Here is a 25,778-nt window from a genome sequence, read left to right as displayed (position 1 = left end):
ACATACTGTAACATACTTTTCACAAGTGTATATCGCAGCACCAAAAATTAAGAGGAAATTGCTGTACAGAACTTGGCTTCAGTATTAAGATGTTCTCTGGACTGACTTCCTATGGATACAGCTCCTCTCTCCCAAAAAACATTGTAAATTATCTGAGTCATCAGTCTTCTGAAGCCAAGAAGCAAGTATGTGTGCAGGGATTTCACTGGGCTTTGTGCTGGTGAAGGGGGGGAACTTGGGCACCAGGTTGGCCGTGTGTCATGTGTGCCAGCTGCAAGCTCTACCTGCTGCTTTTGCACTGCTCAGGAAAGGGCTGGTGTCTAAAACAGGCTGCCACCATTTAAGTCTCTTTCCCTCCTATAAAATAATGTGTTTGGGTTCCTTGAGGGACATCATCCTTCAGGAGAAGAGCTGGAGTGAGGAAGACCAGCAGGTGAAGGAGGTGGTTAATCAGCTCCACTTTGTGTGAAAGTGCAGACTTTGGTGAGAGGACTAATTGGTACATTGAGTGAGGAGGGGTAGCCTGGGAACCTAGTTCTGCTCTTACTCCCTCTTCCACATGAGGAACAGAAAAGGTACGTGATGCTTGAAGGACTGCAGAAGATGCATGGCTTCTTAGAGATGTGATAAAAGACTGAGGACAGAAAAAGGAGAAGAAAGAAGCATGATGAGGAAAGTGACAAGCCTGGGATTCTGTCTGTTCAGGGTAGATAAAACCAGATAATTTTATTCATTTCTTAGAAGAGGGATGAAAGGAACAAACCACAGAAATGATTTAGGACTGTAACTGAGCTATGCAGGGCTGAACTGGGAAAGCCGAGCAGATGGAGTGACAAAAAACCAAGTGTACTTCCAGGGCTCTCTTGGAGTGCTTTGGCAGTATGAAAAAAGGGAAGGATGAATGGTGGAAATCACTGGGAAATCAGAAGCAGCTGAGATACAACTGCAGGGTATAGTGGGGGCATATCTGAGAGCCAAGGAAGTTGTTGAAGAATATAGGGAAAACGGTGGGAGCAATGGGCCCAGCTATGGCTGAGGAAAGGGAAGGATGAGAGAGGAGAAATTTAAATAAACCCAACCAAAATGGCAGAGGGGACACGCTGACAAGAATGTGAAAAACAGCAGAAAAGAGACAAAGGAAGCTTAGGGAGACCAAAAGATGCTGAGAGCTGTGCAGGCATTAGGAAGCTCCATGGCCTGGAGCAGGAAGATGGGTGAGACCTGCTGGAGAAGGCTGCCAGATATTGCAAAAGAGATGGATAAGATGGGAGAAAGAGACGTGGGGGCAGCAAGCTCAGCCAGCTGAAGGAGGACATGCTTCTTCCCAGCACGAAAAGACAGCAGAGTTGGACAGGTAGAGTGAGAAAGCTTAGTTGGGGAATTAAAAAAAAAAAATCAGACTCAGTAAGCGTCACATTTTTATTAACTGTCACCAGGAAAACCAGTGGAAAAATACTATACAAGGTCAAATATTTGGGGGTTTTGTGTTACCTATGTGTGTGGACTGAAGGGCACTGAGGAAACCTGTGGAGGGGCTGCTTCTCTCCCTTTGAAACTCTCTATATGTAACTAATGTTGACTCTTCAGTTTTATTGAACATAGCAAACACCTGGATGCTTGATAGAGAGGATAATGAATGCATTTTGGGTGTATAAATTTGGTATATGTTGTAACTCCCTACCTGCATATTCTTCCAGAGAACGAAGCAGCAGCCAGGCCAGGTGCCTTACCAGCACTGAGGCACAGCACCAGTGAGCCCCATGCACTGGTGAGTGCTGGCCTGAGCATTCTCAGGTTTTTTGTGCTGGTTGTCAGCTGCTCTGCTTGGTTTAGTTGCCTGTTGCCTTCATGGTCTCTAACCTTCAGCAGTCTTCTCACTTGCCCTCCTGCACTTTTCACTCCTGTCATCAAACACATTGATCTCCCCTGTTCTCCTGCTGCCTTTTCCTTCCAACCCTCTTTCCTAGCTGTCTCTGACCTCACATTCCGTCAATGGTGCTCCAACTTTTTGCATTTCTAAAGCTCCTGTACAGGTATCTCAGCTCACTCCTCCATCAGCACAGCTCTCCCCCAGGCAAGCCACGTGGAAGGTGTGTGTCCAACAGATTTGTGTTTCTAAGAAGTGACTGGAACTTCTCTGCATCTGTAAGGTGCCATGATGAGCCCTGGTTCCTCCAGGTACCTTCCAAAGTGCTCTGCACCTCACCTGCTCCCGTGTTTCCTTCGTGCCAGACACAGCCCTGTAAGGGCGTCCTTCTCCCCCTGACTTTCCTCCTCTCGGGACTGAACTTCAGGAGGACCCTGCCTGGGTCCCGCCTGACATTTCCACCTGCTCCTTCCCACTCATCCCTCCCTGGATATCTCTGCTGATTGCTTTTCCCTTTTCCCTTCTCTCTTCCCAGAAGGGGCATGCCGCAGGGCGGGATGCGATGGAGGTTGCAAGAAGGGGTTTTCCTCTGTCCCTGTTTTTGCCGAGTTTCACACACGGCTGGCGATCATTTCCTTTTCCAGTGTGCTACAAGCTCAAGCCACTCTCACAGCTTCTACCTGGTTTTCCCCTGCCAGCACTGGAGGCTAAATATAAGCTCTCGGAGCTGGCCCTGCGTCCCTGCCCATATCTGGCAGCGCCTGGCGTTCCACCGCGGTTTCACACAGCCGATGCTTTTCACGAACTTGGCAGCTGAAGACAGCCACTTCTCCCCGAGCAAGCTGTATTCATTTCTGAAGGAACAGCAAACACATTGCTAGTTTGCAGTGCAAAGGGCTATGTTGCAGTTTTATTTTGAGTGCCTAGGTTCCACTCTGCCTCTGGGAAGTAAAAAAAAAAAGTCACGCCAAAGGCTTGTTCAGACAGTGCTGGTTGTCCAGTGATTTGTTTGGTAACACTGCGATTTTTTGAGGACAACAGTATTTTTAAAGGTTTGGAAGTTTTTAAACAGCATTTAATGTGTAACGGAAACTTATGATGGATATATTAGCATCTGTGCCAGACCAAACATCTGTAGTTTTTAATGAAGAAGGCAATAGGAAATCAGAATTTTAATTGTTTTTCATCTGGCACAATAAATCAGCTATTTCAAATCTATCCTAGTTGTAGAATTTATTTTTTTGGTTCCTATGGTCAAAAATGAACAGCCCTAATTCAGCAAAGTATTCCACATGAACTAGACATGTCAGCAAACCTGTCCTTAAATTAATTGTTTGCACACTGATGGATGTGGATGGCGGTTTTAAAAAAACCTCAGAGACATATGCTAATTCATACTATGTCCAGACAAATGGTGGGAGCCTGCTAATTTTCTCAGGCTTTAGGCTTCACTTTCAGGTTAGAAGTACCTGTGTTAACCTGTAGCTAGAGAAGAACAGTTCTCAGTTTGACTTGCCAGATATCCCAGAGAAAAGAGTGTCCGCAGCCAGCCTGCCCTCTGCTGCCTCACCCCCCAGCCCCTCGGTGGGGTTCAGGCAGCCCCAGCCATGGCCTCTCCCTGCCTCTCGCAGCCAGGACCTCCAGGCACCAAAGGGAACCTTCACTCTTTTAGTATCTCAAAGGGGAAAGGAGGCTCTGGCAACATTTCTCCTGGTTTCAGTTTTTGCCATTGAGTTAGAAATCAGGGCCGGTGAAAAAGAAACCCGCCCCACCATAAAAATCATCACGGTGACATTCTCAGACTATGTAGAGTCATCTTTTGTAAGCTGGGTTACAGTAATCTGCCTTAATTAAAAAGTAAAATAAATTAGAATAAACTACCAGGATTAAAACCCAAGTATAACGTGTTTAAACTGGCATGTCATATTTAACAGGTGGAGTAGGCAAAAGATATTCCTGCCTACACCTACACAGCCTGAACTTAAGACTGTAATTGGGTAAGTCATGGTAATTTAGTAACTTTTAAAATTTCCTGTTGCTGGGAAGGCCGAGGATTCAACATCTACAACGGCTGGTACCCTTCACTGTAGCTTGTTTGTTCTTGGAAATGGCTGATGAATAAGGGATGTCAAAGAAAACAGGATGAATGAAAGAAGTATTACAAAGAACTTTGATCAGACCATTTTCCAGACACAGCGCCTATATTTTTAGAATGGGCTTGTGACTGGACAACTTATTCAGAAAGTAATTCTTAAAAATATGAAAAGGTTGGTAATTGCAAAACATTGCTGACCAGCTAATACATCTTGGAGACAGTGATAGTCTCCAGATAAACTTATTGAGGAGAAATGGTGTAAGATAAACAAGCTATAATTCAGCAAGGACAAGGGCAAACTTCTACATGTTGTTTGGAATAAATGACTGTGAAAACAGGGTTGAAAACGACATGAAGGATCTGTGAATTACATTGTACCACCAACCAAATGCCAACCACTTCATACTGCTGAGAAAAGAATGAATGACATATGGCGATGTATGAACAGCAGTGCCATATGCAAGATGTGAAAAATCATCCTCCTACTCTCTGCGCTGCTGAAAGCCTCAGTCTGAATCCTGTGCCTGGATTTAGGCACCACACTCCACGGAAGATGTGGAATGGTCAAAAGTAAGAAGATTGCTGGAAGTCTGGTAAACATAGTCTGAGGAAAGCTGGGATGAAAAGGAAGAAGACTGGGCAAGTGAGAGCGGTACCAAATATGCAAAGAAAAAGAAAATGAATTATTTTCCAGATGCAGCGGATAAATAAGGAGGACAGCTAAGTTGCAAAAGGGGAACTCAGACATGATGCAAAGTGGTTGTGTGGTTGTGCAGTGAAACACAGGAGAAAGTGGTCCAAGGAGGAGACAAAGTGCATGATGAAAACTCTCTGTTATGAAAGATGTAATCTCATCCTGTGTCAAATGATGTCTGGAGAGTGTCCCCCCGCCTCTGCAACGCTGATGAAAGTTAAAAATCCTCAGCTGCTATAAACCAGGGAAACTTCATTAGTGATGTATACCAGTGAAGGGGCTGTGCCTGAAATGTGTCCGGTGTAATCATTTTTTCTATCTCATTTCTGCTTTTAGCCATGAGATTATGAGTAATAGATACAGGGCCACATCGTTAGCCAGAAACCCTTTAGCTTTCTAAAGGTCAGTTAATCTATGATCTAATCTGACGGTCACTGAAATTAAGTGGAAGCTGTTCAGTGGGCTATAATGGAGGGTTCTGGGTGTCTGTAGCCTTCAGTTGCCTTGACTTAAAACATCCTTTATAAGCAAAACAACATCTAGGTATGAAATGCATTTTAAAATGTGTGCTGAATCTTTTCATTATACTTAAAGAAAAAAAAAAAAAAAGAAAAATAAAAAAAGAAGGGAAAAAAAAAAAGAAAAGAAAAAAAAAGAGGCCAACCTGCCTTTCTAGCTATCTGCCGGTTTAAAACAGTTCTCATTAAAAACTCCAAAATGCTGTCAGTGCCTTCTGTTCACCTGTTGATATTCCCATTCCTTGGGAGATTTTATGCAGGTGGGGCAGCAGGCAAGATTTACATGAACTTGGCTGCGCTATCTTGACTTGTTCACAGTGGGAGCTGAGCTGCCCTTTTAAGAGTGGAGTACTTCAACGAAGCAAGACAAAAAAAAAGAAAAAATCAGGAAAAAGAAAAAAAAGAAAAGCAGAGTTGACTGTACAGCTTGGCACTTAAAGGAACACTAAAATAGACATCTGAAACTTTTCATAGTCATCTGTAAGTCTTTGAGGATTTCAAGTCTCAGCATTGTCACTACTAGTAAATTAAAGATCTGAAAGGTTGTCCCAGTGAGCAGATATTTGATCCCTAAAACAAAGATAATATTTCATATTTTTGAGTCAGTTTCCTCATGTATTTTCACTTCATATGTCTGGACTTTAGACTGCTTTTCTGTTACTCTTGTAACACATCTGAAAATCCCCTCCTATCTCAAGTTACACTTAATATACACTACTTAGTTTGAGGAATTGAATTTTATAATACATGAACAGGCATAAAAACCCACCAAAGAAACCAGAGACTCAGGTCAGAAATATACCCTTCTTTTGATTCTGACTTTCTTGTGCAGCATTTCCTCTAGATTACAATGTAGTTTAATTTCCATGGATGTCATCTGAAAATGACAGCCGATGTAAAGTAGCTGAATTCTGTTTGTCACTGAGTATGTTCTGTATGTTAGCTGGTAGTGTGATGCACTGAAGCATAGTCTTTAATTAAAGTGCAACAATACCACAGTGCAGCAGCACTACGGTACCAGCACGGCACAGGAACCTGGTGCTGGATATAAAAATAGCTGTGCTCAAAACATGTCATATCGCTACTTGATGTGACTAAGTCAGTGGAGACACTCTTACACTTGAAACCTGAAGTATTACTGAGCACTGATTTTCAGCCAGGGAAGCTGTGATCAAATCAATGCATGTATTATTCTCCACAAATGAATAATGGCGTGAACAAGGACATATTAAACACCTACGGTGCACAAAGCTTTTCGCACTGGTTATGAACCAAACACAAACAAAGAGGCTGTGAACTCTCCAGAGCTCTTGTTTTGTCTCCCGTGAAGTTCTCCTGCCTCTGGGTACAATATGCACAATTCCCACAAATGCCCTGGTGCCAGCAGGAGAGGGCTCTGAGTCTGGGTTGGGAGCAAGATTACCACACTTATGTCCTCCCCTTCCCTACCCTCAAGGAAAACAAAACAAAACAAAAAACAAAACTGAAACCACTCCATACTCCAGATAACTATGTCTCTGCTGGCACAGGAGCCAGGGAGCAGTCAGTTCTGCCTTCCTCCATAACCTTCTGCCATGGGATGTACCGGTGCTGAGCTTGCAGGTCCATCCCTGACCAGGGGTGTCAAAGTTCTCTCCCCCAGGGCTGTGAAACTCTCCCTACACTTGCTCAGCCAACACAGGACTTCTGCAACCCAGAACCCACCACCGCCCTTATCCCACAGGCAGGCACCTGCCAAGCCAGGACAGCATGGCTCTGGTCTCCAAAGGAGCCAGCACCCCCTAAATGCCCAACACAGGCAGCCCTTTGATTTGCCAGCAGAGCTGATGCTGTCAGTGTTGCACGGGAACCACTGCAAAGGCCTCCCTTCAAAACCAGAATCAAACATCTACAGAGAAGCAGCAGCTGGGCTCCCTCTCTGCCAAAGGCACGGCATTTGCACATCTTTGTTCCTTGCTGCTGCACAGGCTCCACGTCCCACGGCATTGTGCTACCTACACTGGAGTCCCAGGCATGACTTTAACATCGAGGTACCATAAACACAGTTTAGGAAAAGAGGCAGTGTGGATTCGGCATGGGACAGTGCTGCAGGAATGAGACAACAGGACCCATGCAGTGATGCTTGTCTGCTTGCTGGGAAATGCGTCAGGGAGGCACAAACACACAAAAGAGAGAGAGGAGATAGTTACCTAACATGACGAAGGGGATTCCCAGGAAGGTGGAATTGTATTTCCCACCAGTGAGATTGATGATCCCGGCAGCAGTCAGGGTGGCAAGGGTCACTGTCAGCAATCCCAGCAGGCCAAGCCAGGGCTTGCTGCGGACACAATCCTGCATGGAGCAGCAGAGAATGGCCAAGGTGACCACAAGGACCAAGCTTGTGATCAGGTAGCGTTCTGACACCCTGCTCGTCTTCTGGAAATCCTCCTTCAGCGAAGAGGAAGTGAAAGGATACATTTTGACTTTCCTGTTGGATTTCTGGAAAAGTTCAACAGTGTCACAAAAAATGGATTCCCACTTCTCTGCCACCATGTCATTCAAGGAGTTGATTGCCTGCAAGTAGTAGGTGAGCTGAATGGCTTCCGCAGACTTCACCCGGTCCTTGCTGTGCACAGTAACCCCACCGAGCTGATGCCCGTTATACACTTCCCTGCCATCCTTTAAGTGAGTAATCGGATAAGTGATTGCAAAATTAGTTCGATTAGAAGAACGAGCAGCCTTTAATTCCTCCAGTACATGCACTATGTCGTCCACTATGCATGTCTTGTCATTGTTCAGGATACATATATGGGCAAACGTGTAATTGAAACCAGGTCTTTGAACTTGGATCCTGGTCACTGCAGAGTGCAACTACAAGGGAAAGAGAAATCACACACGTTATTCACCAGTTCATCTCGCACAGCAGCAGCCAGGACGACAGCAGCTCCTCACCGCCGTCCCTTTTCTATTCGATCAAAGCAACAACAACGAAAGTTCCGGTGACTGCGGTAATAATAGCACACTCATTGCAAAAAAAAAAAAAAGAAAAGAAAAAAAGAAAAAGAAACATGCATCAAATCAGCAGCATTATTCCCCAATGTCCTTTGCTGGTAACTCTGGCATAATGTGACGTACATATGTGCCACATGTAGCTGAGCTGCTGTTTGGCCTCTCTAAATAAGAAAACTCAACAGGTCCAGCTAAAGCCCAACCATGTCCAGGGACACTGTTGTGCTGAGGATTGCCTAGTTACTCTAAGAGATCAGCTTGAGGTCGAGAAGGCAGAAGAGCACTGTGCCTGGGTGTGCCACCTGTGCAGGATGCGCTGGCAGCCGGGCAGTGCAGGGGACCAGCCCTCGCTCTGAGCAGAGGACAGGCCACAGCTGCATGTCCTACCTACAGAGACCACTGGCACAGCAGGGAAAAGAGATCTGGCAATAACTAATTTGCCCTCTTTTCTCCTCTCTCTTTCCCCCTCCCTCTTTCCCCCATCAAATCCTCAGTGGTCTGAGAGCAGGAAGCAAGGCAGAGACAGACACTGGTCTTCTCTCGCTCTCTCTGAGAGGTTCTGTTAATTAGTGAGGGTCCCCTAAGTTTAGTGTTTGCAGCTTATTGTTAGGTCTACAACCTCGTAGTGCACGTTCCTTTTTGTTCCTCATCCTTCTGAAATTTTCCATGCCTGAGCTCTGACCCCAAAAATATTCAGTTATTTTTGAGCATCAGAAAGGCAGAAAAAAATTACCATCTCTTCTTGAAAAAATAAAGAAAACTCTTGCAACCTTTTCTGAATCTATTTTAGTCAACATAGAAGAAACAAGAAATTTAAAATATGGCAAGAGAATAGCCCTAATAGGGTTACAAGGTTTTTCAAAATAAAATATTGAGTTTGCTAACGTGTATCATTCTGTCTGATGATAAACACTGTTTAAAAAAAGTAGAAGACAGTGTGCAGGAGAACAGTAGAGCTCATACACTCATTTGGGGGCAATGGAAAAAATGCCTAATAATCCTGGCTAACCTCCTGCATCTGTTGAAACTAAACAGTCATAGTGACTTCTGTGTGGTATTTGAGACTTATTTGCAGCACCTCACACCCCATCCCCTCCATCATTTATATGGTACTATCAACCTGATCCTTTTGTGATTACATTGCACAGTCTGTGATGGGTATAAACTCAGTTATGTTGCCTCTGTTCCTCGGGATACTGCAACATCATATAGACAAAGACTACAATATTCCTAGATTCTCATCTTGTTTCTCTAGCAGCTTGGGGGTGTATTTTTCCACCTTTCAGTAGGTTTTTTTTTTTTTTTTTTAATATATATTTAAATTTTAATTTTTTGGCAGAAATAACAGTTCAATACTGACATTAGGAAGGTAAATTTGAGAAATGAACTGAACTAACAAATCTTTACACTACTGCAAGAATATGATGCCTGGCCATGGTGAGAAGCAAAATTTCCCATAGTGGTAGGAGAAAAAAAATGTAACTAACTGTGCAACAGATCAGGGTCTTTTGCACAATTTTCTTCTAAAACAAAACAAAATAAAACATTTGCAGGAACGTGACAAAGAAATTAACCTCTATGCGGAATACTTCCCGTCTTTTCAGTTTGGGGTTGCAAAGTTCTGCTGTTCTGGGGTACAAATTCTACTGTACATGACTACAGTTTGGGGAAAATGCCCTGATTTACCAGATCAAAGACAGAGATCTGATTTTAATTTTTTTTGCAATGGGAGCTACTGAATGGCTTTCATTGACAACAGCTATAAAACAAGACGTCACATAAAGAAGCTCAGCTGAGGGAAACCAGGAGGAATAGAAGGAATTTCCTGCCTTTATTAGATTCACAATACAACTCCTTCAGAGAGGATCTGTGGAGCGACACAATGCAGAAGAAACTAAACTGACATGCAACTTTTATCAAAAGTTGCTATTTACCCACCCTGCCTCACTGCAGCATTTGCTTCCTTCCACATCTGAAGCATTTTCTTTTAATATTTAGGTTATAAAATAACCTCATCTATCACAGCTGTTACTTCACCTTTAGTGAAAGGCTAGAAGCTAAATCCCATACAAAAAACACTCCTTTCCTCTTGGAAATGGTCATTTCAGGCTGAGGAGCTTGTTCTGCAGCAGTGGCCTGGTGCTTCCGAGCCCGTGCTGGGCTGGACTGGGCGCTGCAGGGGGAGGACCAGCCCATCCCTCCTCTCACCAATGGGCCTTTGGGGAAGAGAGGGAAGCGGGCACACAGCTCTCTGTCCTGGCACATCCTGGCAGCTGAGCAGCCCCCGGAGCTGGCTGCAAGGTTGTGCAGTTTAGAGCAGCTATGAGATATATTCTGAGCTTTGCCAGTGGCCATGACGTTTGGTCTCAAATTGGGGGCAAACAGCCAAAGAGGGAAAAGCTTGCCATTCCCTCCATCCCAACAAAGAGTGCTGAGAACTGCACCAGCATGCCCAAGGATTCAGCACCGGGAATCCTGACCCAGACTCTCCTTCTCAAGACAAACACACTTTATCTGTACTTTTTTCAAGCCCGGTGCTAGGAAAGCCCTCTGCTGCCTCGGTGCAGGGCAGGGGAGCGCTGCAGCACGGCTGCAGGCTCGCTCTCCTTTCTCTCTTTGCTTGCCTGTGGCAGCCTGTGAGCCACAGGATGCTGCCTCTTCCCTGATGAGAGCTGCAGTCCCATGGCACTCTCCTTTCTGCTGCCATGCTGGGAATTCAGCTGTGGCCACACGGATTTTTCCACCCATCCAAAGCCCACACTCAAAACCCTGGGTGACGAGTTTCTGTTTCCGCGGAAAACGGAAGCTCCAAGAGCTTACAAGGGCACATCCTTTGAATTCAAAGGATTGCACAGTCTGCAATTTGGCTTGCCAATGGTACACCAGGAGGTCCTCCAGAAACTTCAGTCTGATGGTAAAGGCTGTTGTGTGACAGGGACAACATTAGCAAAACGCTAATGCATAATGCATATTGCACTCATCGGTGCAGAGGATTGTAATAGCAAGTAATCACACTCGGAATAAAGCCGGCACCTAGTCCTGGGACAAACGACTGACTACCAGATCCTCATTTATCCAGCTGTTCTTCTCCTTACTGATCCTATTAGAAGAAAGGGAAGTTTAAAGGAATAACAAAATCTGAATGAATAGTTTTTCTTGGAGGTAGACATGCACTGCTTGCTCATCGCTCCCAGCTTTTTCAGCTAGCTAACAGTGCAAGGAACCAAAAAGCAGTTTACTGCTGAGAAGCCAGAGCACTGCAGCGTGAGAATTGCACAGCACCACCTAAGCTCCCTCACCACGGTGGCACACGGTTCCTGAAAGTGTTCAGACATGAAATAATAACATCCACCTCTTCCTTTCACCATTGTTTAAACAGTGACCATTCCTTGGAATTCCCCTCTCCCTTCTGAAAATGGTATTTATGTGTGTCTTGCACACACATATAGTCTGGGTCAGGATTCCCACCTTGGAGATTTCTAGAACAGTGTTTTCCTTTAGTCATTTGCATTTGGTAAAATCTTGTTCTTGGTCTTTGCCTACTTTAAGTTCCATGCTCACTTGGTTATTTATTCTAGACAGAGGAATGATGGCTTCAACCAGGAGACAAATCCCTTTCAGCAAATATCTCCAGGTGAGGGCTGCACCAGTCTCACACCTCCACACCAAGCCATGTTTAAGCCTGTGGCACATCTGACAGATGTGAGGTGGTGAAACTGCAGTGCCCTGCCAGCTGGTTCTGTCCATGGGCCCAGGAGGGGATGCCAGGAAGCAAAAATCCTTCCACTTCTTCTACGCTGAGCCATTAGCACTAGGGCCTGCCACAGAGAACCACGGCTGGAAGTTCTTCAAGCTGTTTTATTTTTGCTGGTCCTCCTACCTCTGCCACCAGCACAGGAACACAGGTGCTGGGAAGCTGAGCCCTGCAGTAGGGTCAGTTTGGGTGCCCTGGCATGGCCAAGCCCCACACTGGGCTCTATGAGACAGCTCTCCACTCTACAGAGCATGGCACAGCTTTCAGCAGTGCCATCAAAGCTGAGCCTGAAGGCAAAAGAGCTGTACTTGGACCTGTGTGGTCAGGACAGAAAGGAAAGCTTGTTTTTATTCTTAAGTCCCTGCAAAAGATGCAGGAAGCTACAAGAAGGGCCGAGAAAAACCTGTACCCCTTTGCTTTGTGGAGAAATCCTTTAATTTAAAAGTCAGAAGGTATTACCAGAATTTTGATAATTTCATCAGGTAACAAAGAAGTCTGCAGCCTCCCTGTGAAGGAAACAGATCCATTCCCAGCAGGGATGGGTTAGAAACTGCTGATTCATCTGCAAAATGATCTGGTCCCAGAAATCCTTTAAGCTCACTTTACATAATCTTCTACCCCAATCAAATCTACGGGCAAAGGGGATGAGGACCCAACCATCAGGGTCCCACTTTGGGTCTCACCTTGCTGGTGGCACAGCTTTGCTCCCAGGGAAACTCCACAGTGGCAGCAAAATGCAACGGGACCATTCAGTCTTTGATAAGCTCCCATGCCCAGCTCATGAAAATACATTCTGACTCTCTTGGAAGCTGGGTCAGTCACAGACACCACTTTTAATCATAAGGATGTGTACAACTACCTCCTGCTTATCATATATACCTCAAAAATATGTTTGGTTTTGCTGCTGAGCGGTGATATGTGGTGTTTATAGGGGACATCACTCATCGTAAGGACTCGACTATACTTTGTACTTGACATACAGTCAATGAATGGCCAATGAGACAAAACTAGCTAGATATATGGATGTCCTCCCACACTGCAAATGATCTGGCACGCAGACATGTTTTACTCTCAGGAGCATCATCTTTGCAAAGCCTTATTACTCTGTTGTTGCTGCTATTATTTAACTTATTTAGCCTCCATCTGATGGTTCAAATCTAGTATCAGCTTCGCTCCTCAGTGTTGCCACTCTTAGAATTTTTTTGCTGTCATTTTCACCGAGTCTCTGCTTCCTGTGAGTCCTGGAGCCTGAAGTATTGTGATTTTTTTTTTTTTTTTTGAATCTCAGCTTTCATTAAAAAAAAAAAAAAAAAAAAAAAAAAAAAAAGGTCTGATCTTGTGGTTATGGAGGAAAAACTGAAGACTGAAAAGGCTCTGAATTCATTACCTATTATTGTATAAAATTTTATCACTGTTTTGGGTTCAAGACTGAAAAAACTAGAAAGCAGGATGAAGACAATAATTTTAAATATACACTCCATTTTTATGAGAAGCTGGTTTACTCTTTAGTAATTTTTACAGGTAACTTGTGCCAAGGAAAACGAAGAGGAGAAAATGCCTTTAATGGATAGCTATAAATTTCTCCACTTTTTCTATGATCTCAGTAATCTCTGGCATTTCATACCTTTGCAGTGTACTTTTTTATTCACGTCAAGAGATGGCCTCAGTCAAAACGTAAAAAGGTTATGAGAGGGAAAAGACTTGCACAGCTTCCAGCATAATTTACAAAAAACCCCCACTGTGGGTTCTGCAGATATGGGCAGAATTAAACTTTCAAGAGTGCGCTTTCATCAGAAGGTGCAGAGAGGGAGGGCGAGGGAGCCCCCGGCCAGGGCTGTGCCCTGCTGTCAGTCCCACGCCGCGGGTCCAGGGCAGAGGTTCAAAGAGGCTGGTGGCAGTGGCCTCCTGACCATGCCAGCCTGGCAAGGGATGAGCAGCCTGCACACAGCTGATGGACGAAGCCAAAAGATCCTAATGGCTCGGGATAAACATTAGAAGTCACAGCTGGAGAGCAAGCAGCAAGGATCGCTATGAGTAGCTTGGCTCCTTTTCTCAGTCCTACAATCAGGTTTCCTGAAGAGACGCTAAGATACTAATTATGCATGGGATTTATTTTTGCAACTAATTTTTTCAGCTGTCCAAAACACAGTGATTTATCTTCTCTCCAAACAATTTTCAGAAAAATAAAACCTAAAAATTGTTTAAACTACAAGTCATCAACTGAGGGACAACTATTAGTGCTGGAAGCGGCAGATGTGCGTACATTTCCATTTCCATCTGTCTTCTCGGTAGCTACAGAAAATCGCTAGATATGATTTTTCTTTTCTGATCTGAAGTGGTGAAGCTTTTCTAATCAATACCATTTTAATTCTGACCCCTTGTAAATCTGCCTGAACTTGTTCCACCGAGAGAAGCCCACTCTGTTTTTAGGGCTGACCGCTGCTGGAGGACAGGACGCCTGGGCAGCAGAAACCTCTCTGCACAGCCTGGTGTGCGGCAACAAGATCAATTTCTCATGATGGGGCAAAAAAGAATAAAACTTTGCTCCTGTGTCTGATCTTGCATCAGTTCCACCACGGGTGGCTCTCTCCACGCACTTCAGATGCCTCCACGAACATCCTTCTATCTTTACACTGTTTCTCAGGGGGCTCTTGCCAAGGGCTCCTCCAGCAGAAGCCTGAGGAACGACCCCCTCTGCACAGTTAAGAGCTGCAGGTTTACAGCCCAGGGTGTTAGTTAGCAACTCGCCTCCTCCTTCTATATACCAACAGGAGAGAAGGGGCTCTCCTGCTGTAAACCCCAACTCAAAGGCAGGGCCTTGTCACAGTTTTTAGGCAGTACAAATGTGGTCAATGGGGAGCCCTGGCAGCTCTCTCTCAGCCCTGTGACACTGCCTGGGGGTGGCGTGGTCTCGGTGCTGTGACGCGCAGCTGTCCCTGGCCTCTGACGCCTGCCCTGCCCACTTGTGCGCTCGCCCTGAGGGGTGATGCCCCAGCACACCCAACACATCCCAGCCACCTATCGAAAATGTCCCCCAAGTGTTCTGTTTGTGAGAGGGGGAGCAAAGTTTGACCTTCCGAGGCAGGGAAGGCAAGGCAACACGGGATGCCGGGCATTCCGAGCACGGGCCGCTGGGCTGGCGGCAGCGCGGGGCTGTAGGGAGCATCACACCAGGGAGTGAAGCAGGCGGGAGAGCGGAGGGGCCCTGTCCCGGCCAGTGCTACTGGAGCAGGGCCGGGGGGCGGTGGGCACCAGTGGGATGTGATCGTCCTCCCACGCACAGGCAACTTTAGGACTTCTGCTCCAGGCGCTGACCAGTGCCTGCAGGAGAGACCAAACCCTCTTGCCTGCAGGAATCACGCTGAGGAGCTGCTGCTGCTGACCCTGGGAGCTCAGGGGGGCTTCTGCACACACTTCCACATTGTCCTTGCAATGTGCTATTTACCTTCCCTCTTCCTTGGCAGTGCCCGGATCTTACCTGCGTATCTTAATTCTCATCTGTTTTCGCATAAGATACATTTTAGCCCTGCAGCATTGTGCTGCTATGACAACAGGCTTGCACTTCTGCTGCTTTCACACCCTTGTTTTTCTTGTATTAGGACTCTTCCCCTCATCCTACAGCCTTGCTCTAAAGACATGACTTCATCCTTTATTTTGTTTTCAGCAGAACGCACTGTATGTTCTATTGTCTGTTTCCCAAGAAGTGTTTTTAGTGCCTGAGCTACCCAGAGAAGGTGGAGACCCACTCCATCCATTGCTAGATCCACAGCTGACTGCCTGTGTCCAAGCATTCAGGAGTAGCCAAAAGTTTCTAACAAAAGGGTACCCTGCGTTCCTCAGGATCGCAGCAGACCCAGCTTTCGGCTCCGCTGGACAACCACAGCCCGCTTCCACTGACTCTGGAATTAGTGGTTTAAGTGTGCTGTGTTTGTACAGCAAAGCAATTGGGAATGCCACAGGCAAGGGAACGCGGTTATTTCTAAACACGGTTGTTTCCTCCACGAATTTCCTCACACGTACAAAGTAAGTGAGGAAATCCGTGAGGACCGCAGACAGAGCGTGCCAACACACACGTTAACAGGAACAGAATAATTAAGGAGCAGAGAGAGGAAATAAAACCCCAACAACTATGAGGTCTGCAAGATTTTGAGGCTAAACTGTTCTGTTCTGCAGTAATCAGAAGTTATGAAGTTCTTAAATAAATGTGTCCTTAAACAGAAATACCTGACCTTACTTCATTTGCGCTTACAAATACATATTTAGCCAGTTACCTAGATCAAATCACGGCCAGCTTATGAGAGAAATAATCTATAAGCACTAAAAAATCTATAGTTAGTAAAGGTTTCTTTAAGGAAAAAAACCCCTGTCATCTACAGATTTTTATAGAAGCAAACTGCAAATAAAATCCCTTTCAGTAAGGCATGTTACATTTCAATCCCTTTTCATCTTTATGTCTTGATATCTTAAGTGGAGTTTTTGCCAAAAAAAAAAAATTAGTACTGTGTTATTGTAATAAACACAGTAATGGAAATGGAAGAGAGAATATTTTTCTGAAAAAAAAGAAAAAGAAAATCTTTAATTAAAAAAGTCTTTAATATGGTGCAGTTAACTCACTGTAAGCATAGAGGAATAAACAGACTCAAAAGGATTGGTGTCTCTAATTCTGTCTAAGTTATAACATATTTTCTGAGGTTCAAAATCTGTCTAGGTCTCTATTCCCAGTGAGTCTGTATGACTTTAACCTAACAAGTCTCTTGCTGCAAGTGAAAATATCATCATGAAATGGTAGGGGGACTGTTCTAACACTATTTTTAGATGGGATTCTAGGTTTTCTTAGACAATTTCTACAGACTTTATAAAATCATCCGAACCTCTGCATGATGGTCCGCATCAAATATCCCAATTATTTTTGCTCTTCTAAGCACCTATTGGAAATATAAGGATAAAAGCACACTTTCTTCAATTAGGTGTTTTTACCTCCTACCTCTCCCTCTTGAAAGACAAACCTTGAGGAGGAAACAGCCTGCACACCAACAGCACAGGATACCAGTTCCCTATGCTCAGCTATAGAGCAGGTACTGCAGCAAGTAAAATTTCATTATTGTCCTCCCACGGTATCTCAGTCTCAGGATGCATCTCTTCCATATCTGAGATTCTACCAAGGCTTTTTATTGGAACACCTATTCAAGACCAGAGATTGAGGATATGTTTAGATTTCTCCCTTCTGCAAATGATTATGGCAGCTGGAAATGCAACGTTGGGATGACAGGCCTAGGATGGTGTTAAGTGCTTACAGGGAGTTATGAGAACTATGGACAGAGATTTATACAAAAATAAGAAATAAAAGTGTACTTGGCATCGTCTCAAAAGCAAAACTATTCTATAAGGCAGCCACACACCTCTCTGCTAATGAGGAGAGACTCTGTGGAGCAGCTTGTGCATCCAGCAAGACCTGGGGCTGTCCTGGGAGCAGCCAGCGTCGCGCTGGCAGATGTGCGCTGACAGCGGGAGCCCTTCAGCAGCTCCTGCTCTGGGAGTGCTGCCTGAGCCCTGGGCTGAGACATTTCTGAGGCTGAGCCCTGCCCAGAATCCCCTCCCAGCCAGCAAGGTATTGTGCAGCACTGGCAATGGTGACTTTCTCAGGGTGGTAAGGTGCCCACGAGGAACTACACTAAGTTAACCAGAGTGGTTTAGAAATGTCACCACAACAGTCATAACTGAATAATGAATTGACTTGGATCTTAGATTAACTTTTGACTGTACCATCTGTGTTTCAGTTTCCACCGCTCAGACCCCAAAACTTTGTATCCATCCCTTTACTAAGGGACAGTAAGAGAAGCTGTTTTCTTCCTCTGCCTAAATCACAGAAAATCTCCTTTCCTTGGTACATGACTAGGGAAGCTGTAGCTGCTCATGGCTCATTCTTTTCCCTCTTTGGGAAGTGGGATATGGCAGGTAAAGAAACGAACAAGATGCGCTCCAAGAGCAGCCAGCATCTGCCTGGGGCAATCACCCTCCTGTGTCTCCCATGCTCCTGCTTGTGGGTGGAGATGCAGCAACAGCCATGTGGGAGGAGCCAACATCCAACCTGACATTTATTCTAAAGCACAATCTCTCCCTTGGGGAGGTCATCCTCCAGAAAAGGAAAGATAAGAAAAAGCTGCTGTGTGGGTGGTCTGCCCTGACTGTGCTTACATGGCAGCTCCAGAAATGTGAGTGGGATTTACTCTGTAGCTTCACCCAGGACACTTATTTACAAGCACAGTTCTTTGAGTTGGTTGGCTCTGAACTGCAGCTTGGGGTGCCTTTGCTCCCTTCCCCCTTTCATGCTACTGAATGTGTATAGGACAACCTTGATGGCCACCTTTTTCTTTCTCCTTCCCTTGGTGGGCCCTGCTAACACAAGATGATGTAGCCCTGCATCACCACAGATATAACAATATCCGGAGCTAGGAGCCCTCCCTCCTGTCTTGCTGTTCTTTGGCTCACGGGGCCCGGCCATCCACAAGGGTGGACAGTCAGCTGCCTGTGCCTGCCTCTGCCCACAAACAGGAGCATAATCAGGACAAGGGACTTAATCCATCCTAAACAAAGCATATTGGAATTAGCTAGATAAGTAAAGAGTGGGAAATAATGCATCAGACACGGTTAACAATGTCTAAAACAATCAAATGGCAATGGTGTTATCTCCCTAAAAGAAAAAAAAAAAATTTAGTGAATTCTATTAAAAATGAGGCTGTGTTAAATACTGACAGAAGTTTCTAAGTTATACCTCTTTTGCTGATGTGATAAATCTTATGCAGAAGTTTGCCTGCAGAAAGATTGAGTACCATTTATTTGTGTGTCATTCTCCTATTGATAAAACTACAGATCTCCAGAGAAAGCAGTACAGAGAAAAAATCCATTATCATTATTATCCTATGACTGAGTAAATGTGCACATACTGGATGCAAATGCAATTCACAGTGCAAGAAAATGAAGGAATGAAAATAATTTCTCTGGAGTTTTCTCATTCTCCAGTAACATTGCTGTTAGTGTACTTAGTGAGTCGACACTCATTAAATGTTTGCTCATTACTGCTGGGTAATATGTCAAAAGGAAAACAGAAAATACTGAGTGGCTCTTTACCACAGTTCTGTATGTGCCTACAGTGGAAATAAAATACAAATAAATTCACTATAACAGTAATTTCATTGTTTAGTAAAGAGAGGTCTCCCTGAAGTCTCTTACAATAGGCGTTTGCATCTGTTTTTTTCATTTTAGAAGAGACACTCCTTGAAGTGATTAAGAAGAATTAGCATTGGCTTTTATATGGGCTGACAGTTTGACATTCAGGGAGAAGAAAAAGAAAGAAAGAAAGAAAGAAAAAAAAAAAAAAAAAAAAAAAAGCTGAAACCTTTTGGGCTTCCACAAAGGCAACAGCAAAAATGTGCAGGATTGAGCTAGCCACACCTTTGGTTATTTCCAAATATTCCTTTCCTTCTTCTTGAGTGAACTTGACCCTCTTAACACTCAAGTTTTTGCACCTATCATCCCTGTTTTTCCTTCGAGAATTGTTCAAAACTACTGGGGTATAAACAAGAGTACCAGCTTCAAGAAATGCAGGTTTCTGACGTGTTATGATATATAGTACGGTGAGGTGTCCTGTCAGATTGTGACTCGCTCACTCCATGCTGCTCAAGCGGGAAGATGCTGCCCGCTCTAACTTGAATCGGCAGCACAGGCTGCACCATGCCTGCAGTCTATAGCTGGGCTGGATTTTCTCTCCATCTACGAAATCGATGGTGGTGGGCTGAGAGTGGAGGGGGAAAAAAACACTATCCACTAAAAATAAGCTGCTGAGTTATGTCATTTGCCTTGACGAGCAGTGAAAATAAGGTTTTGTGCTACCCCTCTCCATGCAGAAGTGCAGTCCAGACACAGCAGCGGCCCCCAGAACCATTCTCGACAGCCTGATAGACTGGTACCTAACTGTTTTTGAAGTTTGAGTTTATCAAAGCCCGAGACGCCTGAACTCGGGAGCACAACTGCCAAGCGAGTAGAGGAACGCCGAAAAAATTATTTAAGCAAGCCAGACTGCTCTTCTCGCTCACCCAAAGCAAATAAAAGCAAAACGGGGGAAAAAAAGAAAAAGATGGGGAAAAAAGGAGAAAAAAACAAAAAAAGAAAAAAAAGAAAAAAAAAAAAAAAAGGAGGAGGAAGAGAGCGGAGTCCGCGGCGCTGGCGGGGAGCGCGGTGCCGGTTCCCCGCGGCGGGCTGGCGTCCCAACTGTTGCAGGGAGGTGACCGGGGAGCTGCGGTGGCAGCGCCCGTGCCGGGCGGGCAGAGCGCGGCATGCGCGGGTGGGTCCGTGCCGGCGGGCAGGTGCGGGGAGCGGGGCGGGATGCGGAGCGCCGGGCCGGGCGCGGGGGGGGCGATGCTCGGGGCCGGGGGACCCGCCGGGGTTACCTTGAGGATGAGATCGGTGTGGTGCTGGTCCAGCATGTTGGCCTTGCGGAAGGAGGTGATGATCACCCGGCCGTACCTCCCGGGCGTCTGCAGGTCGGAGTAGAGCCGGTGCTTGGAGCGGTTCACCGGGAAGAGGCTGTCCACCAGGTTCCTCTCGATCTTGGCCAGGCTGTGCGTGGGGGCCAGGAGGTGCTCCACGCTCTCCTCGACCTGGTAGCGGCTGAAGCTGGCGCCCAGCAGGATGGAGATGAGCACGGGCGCCGAGGCGAAGAACACCGGGTGGCTGGCGACGAAGTGGCCGAGCCGGGAGAAGGACGTCCCCAGCCCCCTGTGCAAGACCTGCCGCAACATCCTAGTGCGGAGGGCGCGCAGGAGAGCGAGCGCCGCGCCGGGGCCCCCGCAGCTCCCCCACGGCCCCCGCAAGACCATGGGGCAGCCCCGCCGGGCGCCGCCTCCCCGCCGGCCGCGGCTGCGGGGGGCCGGGGGCGGCCGCCGCGCGTGTGCGTGTGTGTGCGGTGTGTGTGCGCGCCCGCCCGCCCGTGTGCGTGCGCGGGGCGGCTCGGGCGCTCGTCCTCCCGCAACGCCGCCGTGCCCGAGAGGAGTTTCCCAGCCCCTCGGCGCCTGACTTCCCAACCCGCCGCCCCTGGCCGCGGAGCGGCGGCGCGGACCGCCGGGGGGGTGCGTGTGTGTGCGTGTGTGTGTGTGGGGGGGGGGGGCAGCCCCGCCGCCGCCCCGCCGCGGGAAGGGGAAGGGGCGAGCGCCGCTCCCCGCCCCCGCCGCGGAGTTTGCGCGGGAGCGGGGCTGCCCGCAGACTGCTGACTAATCCCCCGGCCGCGGCTGGAGAGGCGAGGCGGGGCGGGCGCGTAAAGCCTTCCGCGGCGCCCCCGCCGCCGCCCTCCGCCCAGGGGCGCGGGGCCACGCCGGGCGGCGCCGAGCACGGGGCGGCGGGCGCAGCGCCGCGCCTCCCGCCGGGGCCGCCCGCCCGCCGGCCGCGCTCGGGACGCCGCGGCGCGCCCCGCCCCGCCCGGCCCCGCCCGCCGTCGCCGGCACCGCCGCCCCCGGGACGACGGGGCGGCGCGGGCCGCCCGCGGGCGGACGGCGAGGCGCGGAACGGTCGCCCCCCGCGGAGGGAGAGTTGGGTGTCTTTCGCGGGGGGGTTTTGTTGCGGGAACCCTCCGTCGGAAACGTCCGGGCGCTTCTCCCGGCGACGGGGGCGGGCCGCGTCCCGGGGCGCCCGACGGCGCGCCCCGCGGTCCCGCCGCACGGCTACCGCGGCGGCGCCGGCAGCGCGGCGCGGCACAGCCCGCCGGCCCCGCGCGGCACGAGTGGGCATGTGCGAGCGCCGCACATGCCCATTAGGGAGAGCGGGTGCCGGCGGCGGGGCTGTCCCTGCCCGTCTCACGGTCCCTGGCCGCCCGGCGTCGTCTCGGGAGCCGCCCCGGGCTGTCTCGTCGGTGCCCCGCCCGGGGAGCCCCGGCACCTGCCGGCACCGCGCCGCTGCCGCCGGCGCCGCGCCGTGCCCGGCGAGCGCTGCCGCTTCCCTCGGCGCGAACCGGCAAACCCCGGCGGCGTGTGGCTGAGCGCGCTGCCCACCTGCGTGTAGGTACAGACCGGCCCCGCCGATGCGATTCGGGGGCGCGGCCTCGTCTTTAAACACAAATTGTATTTAAATAGCGGAAACGAGCACAGATACCCTGGCTATTGGCATATTTGGGCACTCTGATTCCTAGCGCTGTTAGCTGGTCCAAGCTGCTGCTTCCCAATCCAAAGGTGTTGGTCATGCGAGTCCAGTTACTACTCAGGCCGGTGGTTTTACAAATCTGAGAAAAGGAAGTTTCTGTTTGACAGCTGTTACATGTATTGCTGCACAAAACGGCAGTGGCTCCCTGTTTTGGTTGTTGATAGTCTGACAGTCATCCTCCCTTTTACATTTCAGTAGCGTCTGACCTAAGCTAATGTTTTGTCGTGGACGCTTCATACACAAAACCTTGACTTCATTCCTGTCTCCTCACAGCTAGGTCACACAGCTTGAATGCTAAACTCTTTCCATGTTTCACTTGTAACGTGGTGAGCAAGAGAGTGGTTTGATTGAGCACGGCCAGGGTAGGTAAGGTCCCATCTCCTGGTTCTTCTGGGTTTCATGCCTAAGACCAGGAATAACTCCTGTTGTTAACTCCTGCAGAGTGATCTGCCTGTGTGGTCAATGCAGCTGCATCTAGAGTGCCCAGCCCAGGGGCGCTGGGGTTTGTAACACGATTGTGCCCCTGCTCAGTTTCACTCCCAAAAAGGGGAAGGGGGGGTTATCAGTCCTGCATAAGTTGGATACTGCTTGTATCAGTCCTACGTAAGTTTAAAGAAGAAAATTCAATTTGAATGTATTTTAAAGAACATTTCAAAGGTGAACATAGAATCACAGACATGGGAGAGGATTGGACCCGAGTTTAGGTGACTGTTCACTACTAGGTTAGGCCTTGGAGCCCAGGTGTCTTGTCTCCCAGTGCAGCACTTCCCCCTCAGACTGTACACAGATCTGAGCACAGGCTTACCTCATTGTGTGTCGGGGGAATGTCGGGATGTGCCTAGTGCTCGACATCATTAGCAACAAGTAAAGAACTTTTGTCATTGCTGCAGGCAGTATCATCTGTGCTGGTTTTTTTGGGTCTCCATTAAAGATATTTTATCATTATTAAAAATGAAGGGAGATTATTAATTGTTTCAGTAACCATCCAGTGGCCGATTCACAGTTCTCCTGGGTATCTCAGAAAAACTAGTTTGAGGATCCAACATCTAGCCCAGTTCTCAGCACACTAACTTTGGGTAAGCTATCGGTGACCCAGGGAAGACTCAAAGAATCATTCGAGATCATTGAACCCAACCATTAAATATATATATGCATTTTTGCAGGGGTATAGAAGAAAAAACGGATGCATCAGCAATTCTGCTGGATGTTCCTCTGCCTTCTCAGGGCAGGGTCAGTTTTACTGCCTGTAGTAACCAGCATCAGGCTGCGCTGTGGAAATGATGTCTTTCCAAAGAGAGTCACATGTTTTCATCCCACAAAATTTCTGCCTCGCTTTGGCCCAAGGAATTGCCCTGCCTTTGTCTGTGGGGTTGCCCACAGGGAAGGGACATTCAGGGGAATGTGGGGCAGCTTGAGCTACCAGAGCTCAGCTGTGTGTGCCGGAACTGCACTGAGCGCATTACAATGCCGCAGGCACCCCCTGGATATTACCAAACCGGAGGGGAAACCTGCACATCCTGACTCTGCAGGCAGTGAAATCACCTTGTTACTGAGCATCATTGCTCTGGCACTCCAGAAACTGCCATCAAAACTCATTCTGTGGGAATGTGGCTGTCGGGAGCGGAACAGCTGGAGGCCTCCCACGGCACTCTGTGAAGACCAAAGCCCGGTGAGCTCTCGCCTCTGTTGCGGGGGAAAGCTGGCAGCACGTGCCACGCGGCGAGCACTGAGCATCGGCCTGCTCTGCATTTCTTTTGGAGCGAAATGGGAGGGTAGGATTCCTATCTCTATGTGTGCCACTCCGCTACGGCTCTGAATGGCGCTTTACAAAATAGATAATGATGTCTCATTGCTCCAGAGAGTTTCCAAACTAAATTAAGAGAGAATGATGGGAAGAGATGGCCGTACAATGAGGTGCAGATGCTGGGAATAGGGATAGTGAGGGGGGAGCAATATGATTATGTCCTTTCAAAGCAAACGCCTCAGGGTAGCTACTTTTGGGGACAGAGTATAAAAGGGATGAAAAAGAGTATAAAAAGATGTGACTCAAAGGCAGCATCTGCACGGGGTTCAAGTCTGCTCTGAAGAGCAGATTTTTCCTCTGGGGAGCATTTGTTGACTCTCAGGTCCCTGCAAAAATACTGCCTTGACCCACGCTCAGAAGCTCTCAAGGCCAGACAGGCCAGGTGGATTAGCATGAGGCCATGGTGTCATTCCCAGGCCCTGCAAGGCCTTGGGGGGTTCACGCAACCCACAGCCCAGGCCAGAGGGCTTTAGGATGACTTGAACATCCAGAAATGAGCAAGTCTTTATGCATCTGCTCAAATCTTGTTACGATGGGAAGTTTTAAAACTGATGTGAGGGGAGGAAGTTGACAAGGTTTTATTTTAAATAACTTTGTTCTCCTACCTCCCCAAAAGTGTTCCAATGAAGGAAAAAACTGAGGAGTGGTGGAGGAGGGGATTCCTGATGAGTAACTTCAGACGAGTGAAGAGGGCCTAGGGGAAAGGAAAGGTGTCAGGAGCAGCTGGGATGGCTGTGGGAGGCATGCAGAGAATCAGGATTTTGCATTGTTTAGTTAGGCATGAGGAACCACAGAAGATATTTTAGGAGCATGTGCAGGGGATTTAGTGCTGCGAATGGGGAATGTTTTTTGCAACAGGGCACTGAGCAAAGTGTAATGCGGGTTCGTGCTGGAGCTTGGAGAGAATGAGGTTACCCACAGTGAGGAAATGGGTAACAAAGATTTTGGTTTTTTAAAGAAAACTAAAAAGAAAAATTTTGAGGAGAGTTTGATAATTGTGGTTAGACTCTTAAGGGTTGCAAAACCTTTTTTAGTAACACTGGTTGTGTTATGCTCATGATACTGGCTGAAAGCCTTGCTGGTGACATGGAAAGACCCTGTGCTTTGTGCCAAGGGATCAAGACAACATGTAGCCAGTCCAGGATGGCTGGGGAGAGAAGTAGCTCTCATTGTATCACCCAACCAAGCTCTGCTCTGTATTTCTTGACCTCAGGTCTGGGACCTGGGCCAATGCCAAGTAAATAGGTGAAGGCACAGACAAGGTTGATGATAATCTCCCATTGCTGATCGGTGAGGGATCCTCACAACTTGCAACTTTCGTCCATTTGTAATTAACAGAAAAGTGAAGCAGGAGGCACCCTCCTTATTTCCAGATCGGGCTCCATCAATAGTAGGAATAGTATACAAAATATCGCTCTTTTCACTTCCATGTGCTGCACTTCTTCCAGAAGGATGACAATTTTCTGGTACTAAAAAAGGCTTGGGAACTAAAAGCAACCTTGGGAAATTGACAGCTGGTCTCAGTGCAGTTAGTAGTTTATATTTAATCAGTTTAATATTTAATTCACTTGCCTCTTTTCCTCTCCTCAGTCCCACCTTCTTTTGGCTGGGACCAAGGAGTGGGGCATCATGGGCGCAAACAGCATAATCAGAGCTCAAGAACCCCAAAACTGAGGTGACTTTTTAAACTGTGCAACCAGAGAAAGAAGAAATTAAATAGAGGAACAAAGCAGCATCACAGCCCGTGTATTCCCTCTCTACACCAGTCCTTTGGGTTGGGAAGGATGGGGCTGTCTCAAGAACAGCTGCCTTCTTAACCCAGCGTACAAACCAGGAAGCAATACCCTGCCAAGTGACGGCCACACATTTT

General features: G+C 47.5%; 1 protein-coding gene across 1 annotated transcript in view; it reads right to left on the bottom strand.

Annotated features, from left to right (window-relative positions):
- PTCHD1 (patched domain containing 1) overlaps positions 1 to 20,746 on the bottom strand; it is a 37,007-nt gene extending 16,261 nt beyond the window's left edge. Inside the window, exons 1-2 of the mRNA XM_040057169.2 lie at positions 20,364 to 20,746; positions 7,364 to 8,024 (exon numbers count right to left, since the gene is read on the bottom strand). Of these exons, the coding sequence (XP_039913103.1) occupies positions 7,364 to 8,024; positions 20,364 to 20,714 (1,012 nt within the window). The 5' untranslated portion in view covers positions 20,715 to 20,746. The remainder of the gene's footprint in view (positions 1 to 7,363; positions 8,025 to 20,363) is intronic.
- Positions 20,747 to 25,778: the final 5,032 nt, after the last annotated feature.

This window comes from Hirundo rustica, chromosome 2 (assembly GCF_015227805.2).
Source record: "Hirundo rustica isolate bHirRus1 chromosome 2, bHirRus1.pri.v3, whole genome shotgun sequence".
Taxonomy (NCBI): domain Eukaryota; kingdom Metazoa; phylum Chordata; class Aves; order Passeriformes; family Hirundinidae; genus Hirundo; species Hirundo rustica.
Note: the sequence above shows the minus strand (reverse complement) of the source record. Positions and strands in the feature narration are given on the sequence as shown.